Source organism: Triticum aestivum, chromosome 7D, assembly GCF_018294505.1.
Source record: "Triticum aestivum cultivar Chinese Spring chromosome 7D, IWGSC CS RefSeq v2.1, whole genome shotgun sequence".
In the NCBI taxonomy this organism is placed as follows: Eukaryota; Viridiplantae; Streptophyta; class Magnoliopsida; order Poales; family Poaceae; genus Triticum; species Triticum aestivum.
In genome coordinates this window covers 113,526,375-113,533,876 of record NC_057814.1, presented here as the reverse complement: position 1 = coordinate 113,533,876, position 7,502 = coordinate 113,526,375, and the positions used below count along the sequence as shown (strand labels likewise).

The 7,502-nt window shown below is 57.4% G+C and overlaps 1 protein-coding gene across 1 annotated transcript; it reads right to left on the bottom strand.

The window, feature by feature from the left end:
- Positions 1–408: 408 nt before the first annotated feature.
- Positions 409–7,095, bottom strand: LOC123170925 (uncharacterized). Its single transcript, XM_044588636.1, has 2 exons — positions 5,242–7,095; positions 409–655 (listed from the first exon to the last, which is right to left on the bottom strand). The coding sequence occupies exon 1, from the start codon at positions 7,093–7,095 to the stop codon at positions 5,308–5,310; it is 1,788 nt and encodes a 595-aa protein (XP_044444571.1). The 3' UTR covers positions 409–655; positions 5,242–5,307.
- Between the last annotated feature and the right edge of the window lie 407 nt (positions 7,096–7,502).

The following is a 7,502-nucleotide window of genomic DNA, read 5'->3' as shown; positions in this document are numbered from 1 at the left end:
GCTTGGTTATATGAAGATGAAAGATGAAAACCTACTCCACTTTGGTTGAGTTCATTGCGACCGTTGACACCAAGCTCAATCCTTTTTCTTCTTTGGTGTGTTCCCTTGTAATCTTAGCTTCTTTCCTCTTTTTCGATGTGGTTCAGATGTTCTCACCTTACCCCTTGTATGCTTTTATCCTCTTAATGAATGAAAACAATGATGTTAGCCTTGATAAACAAGGTGCACACTTTTGCACTTTGTGATGGATTTGATGAGCTCGTGAATGTCTCCATGGTCATCCTTGATGTGTACTACAATTGTGGGGCGGTCGAGGGTGGTGTTGGTTCTCAAATCTGAAACGATAAGCATAAGTTTGTAATAAGCTTTAAAAAAGGCGTCCCTTTAAGAAAAAGGGTTTCCCCCCGCTTTATATTATAAAGCAACGAACCAAGCATCCAACACATCGGTACAAAGTACAATCAAGTCATAGAGTCACGCTGGGGGCACAGCAGGACAAGCCCCAAAGAAAGCTAAAAAAGAAAAGCTAATCCAGCTCGGGGGGCGGTGGCGGTGGTGGAGGTGCTAGAGTAAAAGCCGATGCCGAGGAACGAAAACCCACAATGATGTTGTCGATGACGTCTCGGTCGCGCCGCTTGCTAAGCGGTCTCCAGAGCTGTAAGAAGCCACACATTTTATAGATCACATCAGTCACACGTCACGGAATCACGTGTTCAATGACTAGTTTATTGCGGGTACACCAGAGGGTCCAAGCAAGGGTACCCAAAGCCACCAAAATGGGGGCGCGACTAGCACCGGGGAGTCTAAGGACCTCCCTAAACAAATCCGGGAGGTTGTCGTGGCACCAATTGCCGCCAACCACCTCCCGGAAGCAGCTCCATAAGAACTGCGCCGCAGGGTACCAGAAGAAGATGTGGTTGCAGTCTTCCGGTACCAAACAAATGGGGCAGAGGCCATCCCTACGGCCATTCCATTTTCGGACCTCCGTGCCCGAGGGAAGGCGACCTCGGACCCATTGAGGGAGTCCTGGATTAGGGGGTCCTCGAACAGCCAGACTATATACTTTGGCCGGACTGTTGGACTATGAAGATACAAGATTGAAGACCTCGTCCCGTGTCCGGGTGGGACTCTCCTTGGCGTGGAAGGCAAGCTTGGCAATTCAGATATGTAGATCTCCTCCCTTGTAACCGACTCTGTGTAACCCTAGCCCCCTCCGGTGTCTATATAAACCGGAGGGTTTAGTCCGTAGGACAACAACAATCATAATCATAGGCTAGCTTCTAGGGTTTAGCCTCTACGATCTCGTGGTAGATCAACTCTTGTAATACTCATATCATCAAGATCAATCAAGCAGGAAGTAGGGTATTACCTCCATCGAGAGGGCCCGAACCTGGGTAAACATTGTGTCCCCCGCCTCCTGTTACCATCCGCCTTAGACGCACAGTTCGGGACCCCCTACCCGAGATCCGCCGATTTTGACACCGACACCCATTGCGAGAGAAATATGCCGATTTTCAAGGGGAGTTTGATCTCCCAAAGCACCGATAGTTCCACCGGGCCAGGGGTGGGAACAATCGCCTGGTATAGGGATCTAGTCAAAAATCTACCGCTTGGCTCGAGATGCCAGGACAGCGAGTCGGTCTCAAGGGAGGGGGAGTGGAGGGCAATACACTCAAGCAATTCATCCCATTGCTCGAGCTCCACTGCCCCGAAGGTACGGCGGAAGGCAATAGCGCCCAAGTCAGCTAAGTCCACAGCCACAAAGAGTTGTGGGCGGACACAGATCGAGAATAACGCAAAAAAGCGTTCCGCAAAGAAGCGACCCCACATGCTTGTACTTTCGCGTCTCTCTAAAATTGCAGTCATGGTAAGATCTTGGTTTATTCAAATTGCGAGGACTCCCAAGCACACGTATTAACTAGAATATAGATAATAGAAGGCTTGTTATTTAACAGTATAACATAGACTATATACCAATGTCAACCAAGTCAGCCCAAAGATTAGCTATCCATATAACCAGCCAGAATAGGGTGGCGGATCCGGTGCCTACTTTAATGGAGGTCCCAATGCGCAAGACCGGCATCAGACGGATCACCGATTGCCAGAATTGGGACCCTCCAGATCTAGGTGCGAAAGCCAGCGGTTGCCCGCGCAGGTACTTCGCACGGATAATCTCAAGCCATAGGCCGCCCTCATCGTTCTGAATCCGCCAAAGCATTTGGAGAGGAGGGCAATATTCATCCGCTTGGAGGAAATGACCCCAAGGCCTCCTTGGTCTTAGGCTTACAGATCTCAGACCATTTCACCATGTGGTACTTCTGTTTATTGTTCTCTCCAGCCCAGAAGAATCTGGAAAGGAGTTTGGTGACCTCATGATGAAGGGATTCATGTAGACTATAGAATCCCATAATATACATCAGTAGGCTAATAAACTCGAGCAGCTTTGGAAAGCCATCTCCCCTGCCAAGGCTCCATCCTAGGTTGGAGCTTGGCGATTATTGGACAGAAGTCCTTCTCCAGTAGACGCGTGTCACTAAGTGGCATGCCAAGGTAAGTAGCCGGGAAGGACCCCAAGCGGCAGTTCAAGCGGTTGGCAATTCGCTGAGCTTCCGTCTGAGAATATCCCAGGACCATCACCTCACTTTTCGCGAAGTTAATTGTGAGGCCAGACATTTTCTGAAAGCAGAGGAGGAGGAACTTGAGGTTCTGAATATCCTCATCCGATCCTTCCACCATCATAATGGTGTCATCAGCATATTGGAGGTGGGTCAGACCTCCATTGGCCACAAGATGGGGGCAAATCCCCCTAATGTGGCCGGGGCGCTTGGCCAAATCAAGGATCGAGGCGAGGGCATCAACCACAAGGTTGAAGAGAAATGGGGATATCGGATCTCCCTATCGTACCCCTTGGCCAGTCATGAAGTATGGCCCGACCTCCCCATTTATGTTCACAGCCGTCCGACCGCTTGTCACTAACTGCATCACCCAGGCAATCCAGTGAGGATAAAATCCATGCTTGAGAAACACCTCCCGAAGGAAGGACCAATGAACGGTGTCATAAGCTTTGTGGAAGTCGATCTTGAAGAACACAGCGCGGAGATGTTTGCTCTTGACCTCATGGATGACCTCGTGAAGAACGAGGATCCCATCCAGAATATACCTGCCTTTCGTGAAGGGCAACTGGTTCGGGTGATGGATCCGGGGGGCGATTAGGGCCGCCCTAGTGGCGTACCCCTTCGCCAAAATCCGAAATATCACATTGAGGACTGTGATGGGGCAGAACTGCCTAATGTCCGCAGCACCCGGCACCTTGGGAATCAGAGAAATGATCCCGTAGTTAAGCCGGGACATGTCTAATGTTCCCCTAGAGAACTCACGGAATAGATCAAGGATGATCTCCTTGACCATCGGCCAGAAGGCCTGAAAAAAACGGACCAAGAATACATCGGGGCCTTGGGCCGAGGCCGGGTTCATGGCGTTGACAAAGGCCTCCACTTCCGCGGCATCAAAAGGGGCGAGCAGGGCCGAGTTTTCCTTCGGGGAGATCTGTTGGTCGGGCGACCAAATGTGGTCTGCAAGGGCGATCCCACTCCGAGGGCACCCCTGAAATAACGACTTGTAAAAGTCGTCGACCAGCAAGCGGATAGCCTGAGGTTCCTGAAACAGCTGACCTCCTTCCCATAAAAGGGGAATGGAGCAGCGTCGCCTACGACCATTAGCGATGGCCTGGAAGTAAGCAGTGCCGGCGTCCCCAAACAGCACCCAATTCATAGAGCCACGTTGGCGCCAAAATTCTTCCTCCTTGGAGTAGATCTCCATGAGAGAGTCCTCCAAATTGTATCTATGAGCCCATTCCTCCGCGGAGATCCCAGCAATATCTGCACGGAGATCAAGGGCCTGGATCTCCTCTAGGAGGGAGGCCTTCTGGATCCGAAGATCCCTCCCAATATTAGCTTCCCATCCCTTCATGAACTGCCTGGATCACTTGGACAGGTGATGCCATTCGTCCAAGATCGACATCTGCCTATGGGGCTCGGCTGACGCCGAGACCCAGTGAGCCTGGACGGTTGCCACAAAGCCTGGCTGCCAGAGCCAGAAAGCCTCGAAACGAAACCGCGGAGGGGGGCGCGGTCTCTCATCCCTAGATGATAAGAGAAGGGGAACATGGTCGGACCCAATGCGAGTAATAGCCTAGAGGGAGGCCAAAGGGAACCGAAGCTCCCAGTCGGGGGAGACAAACACACGGTCCAGCACACTAAGGGTCGGGAAAACCTGTCTATTGGTCCAGGTAAATCTCGCCCCGACCCTGTCCAGCTCTAGGAGACCTAGGTCCGCAACCCAGTCGTTGAAACGACACATCTCCGCAAGATCAACCCGCGAATTGCTCTTTTCCTCGGCGGAGCGAAGGAGGTTGAAGTCTCCTCCTACCACAACAGGAAGGGTCGCGGAAGAGATCTTGGCATGAAGTTCGGCCAAGAAAGCGGTTGAGCGACTATAGTCAGCAGGGCCATACACCATGATGATCTCCCACTTGAAATTCATATCGCGTTCCCAGACCTCCATGCTAACAAAGTGGGATCCACGGTCCATGGAGCCCACCTCAATGGTGGCATCCTTCACACCTAGAAGAATGCCACCGGAGTGACCTGTCACTCCACTAGATGGCAACCAGTGCCATGAGAATAGATGTCTGCTAAGGTGCTCAAGTTCCACGAGAGAGAATTCAGTGCGCATTGTTTCTTGGATTGCTACCACATCTATGGACTCATCGCGCATCTATTCAATGAGCTGCCTGCGGCGGCCATCATGACCGAAGCCCCGCAGGTTCCAAAATAGAGCGCGCATAATCACTCGCCTAGCGGCTCTCCCGGGACCCGACTGTAGTAGTAGCACTAAGGGCACGGCGCAACTGGGCAGTACGAGAACGCGTCCGACCACCGATCTCACCCGGGTTGTCCTCAAGGTGACCCCGACCCCCAGCCCGGCGGGGCGTAGGGGTGGGGGCCTCCGCAGCTGCTGCCGCCTCGCGAGCCCGAGTGGATGCGAGATGGCCCTCCAGAATCTCCTTGGCCTGGAGGGACGCAAGCTGCTCTAAGACCGGGCCCTTCTTGCCACGGAAGACTATAGCTGAGTCGGCCGCGACCTTGGCCAGATGACCAAGTGGAACACCAGCAAGAGCAGAAAAGGAAGAGTCGCAAATATCATCAGAATCAGGACAAGGGGCCTGGGAGTCAGACGGACCTGTGTCGAGGTTGCGGATGGCGGCGCGTCGGGAGGCCTTCTCCACCGCGGCCGGCGAGGCCCCGGTCAGCCGCGGAGCCGCCCCGAGCCGGGCACTGTTTTGGGCAGACGAGACCGGAGTAGAGGCCGAGCGGTGGCGGCCCCGGGACTTTGGAGGCCTGGAGGACGTGGGAGAAGGGGGAGCCACGGGATCGGACTCCAGAAGGGTCGGCGCCGAGGGGTCCTCCCGGACCGGCACTGGAGACACAAGCCGTGGGGAGGACGGGGGCGGACCTCCATGCTACCCCGGCTGACACCGCTCCCCTCATCCTTAGACAAGGACGGTAACACAGGGAGGAAGGGAGGGGGGAGGGTGGCGCCAGGTGGGAGGGTGGCGGCCTCGTCGAGCATGGCAGCAATAGTCTCAATGTCCTCAGACTCGTCCCCGGGGCAGGCATCGCGGGAGCCCAACCCCGAGCAGTGAGTAGACGAGGGGTGGAAGGAGCCGACTGGAGGAAGATCGTCCCCAGGGTCTGTCGAGTCATCGTCGGAGGCCTCAGAGTGGGGTGAGCGGTTGCGAGGGCGACGGGGGGAACCCTGAGTGTCAGCCCCCCTGTCCGGCCCTGGCTCGGGGTTGGCGCCACCCCCATCATCCGGGCTGAGGGGATCAGTGGGAGTCCCACCCTCAACCAAGATGCGCAGGTCATAACCAACGTCGTTGAAGAACATCCGGATCGTCGTCTTGAGCTTGGAGGGGTCGGGGGACTTGATCAGAATCCGAACAGCAGGGCCCTTGGGCAGAGAGGCGCTGTCGACAGCCACATACGTGCCCAACAGACGGGACAAGCCACGGAGGACCCCCTCGTCCCTAGCAGGTGGGGGAAGCCCACGGATCTGCACCCACACCGTGGACAAGGTGGCCACCGCAAGCGGGTCCACCGACGGGACCGAGATGCGGACTGAGAGCTGGTTGAGGGCGAGCGTGAGTCTGGCGCGGTGGGTGCCGTAGCGGAGGCTGACCGGGTCGGGGGAGATCGTGGTGAACTCCCGGTCCGAGATCGGGGTCACCTCCCAATCCCAATCCGGGTTAAACAGGTGGCAAAGCTCCTCATAGATGATGGCCAGTGAAGCCGTCCGGCCATCCAAGACCGAGATGAGAGCGGTCATGGGCGGGGTGGCCCGGGCCTCAGGGAGGTCCATCTGGAAGAAGCCCAGGTCATCCAACGCATAGCCAAACAACCCAAGGGTCCCACGAGGCTGGTGCACCGGGCAGAGGGCGGCGGGGTGAACCGTCTTCTTGGAGAGGTAGCAAGCCGGAGGCTTGGGGCAGTCCACCTGACAATGCCCGGCCACCCCACAGTTGAAGCAGGTGACCGCGGCCGCGGTCGAGGGGGGCGCCACCACCACCGTCGGGTTAGTGACCGAAGAGGCCGGACCACCCGGTTGGGGTTGGGCACCCCTCTTCTTCTTCTTCTTGGCGAACGCCCCCTGTCCGTTGCGATTGTTGTTGTTGTTAGGACCGGACGGGGGGAATTGGGCTTGGCGACGGGGAGGGTCATAGCGCCGCGGGGGGGGGGGGGGGGAGGCCGGCGCACGCTCGGACCGCGGTGGGGAACGAGAGCAGCGGGGCGAAGGCCGCCGGTCCCGACCTCGACAGCGCCACGCCTCGGGAGAGTGGTCGCGGCCCCGCGAGGAACGCCAATCGGCGGTGTCGGCCTCGGCCGACCCCTTGCTGCGAAGGAGGCCGTCGCGGAGCTCAGCCTCCCGCCGGGAACCCTCCGGTGAGGGACGGCGCGCCTCCGGGGGAATGGCCGCATCCCGGCCCCCAGCACGTCGTTTGGGGCGGGGAGCCCCATCCCGAGCATCCCGGGTCATGGCGGGCACCACCACGGGGGGAGGAGGGGGCGCTGGAGGAGGGGACGGGGCGATGAGCGGCGCAGGAAGGGGAAGAGAGGGGGGCGGCGCTGGGAGGAGTCGGGGAGAGTGGGGGGAGGACAGCCCCGAGTCCAACCCTAGAGAGGGGGCGGGTGGGCCTCTAGACGGGGTTTGGGCCACAACCCAAGGGAGGGGGGGGGGCGGTTCAGAGGTGGGCCGTCAGAGGAGCAACCAGGAGGCCCAACAGCCGCCCCCGTCCTAGCCGGCCCGGGACGGCCCAACCCTTCCAGGAAGGGAGGGAGGGAGAGCGCTAGGGTTCCTCTGGAGCGGTTCACCGCCGCCGCCACCACCACCAACACGCCGACAGGCGAAAGGGGCGAAATTTCGGCCCCCGGGATCCAGAATGG

Coding starts and splice junctions, on each gene's coding strand:
- LOC123170925 (XM_044588636.1), bottom strand. CDS start 7,095: ATGACCCGGGATGCTCGGGATGGGGCTCCCCGCCCCAAACGACGTGCT.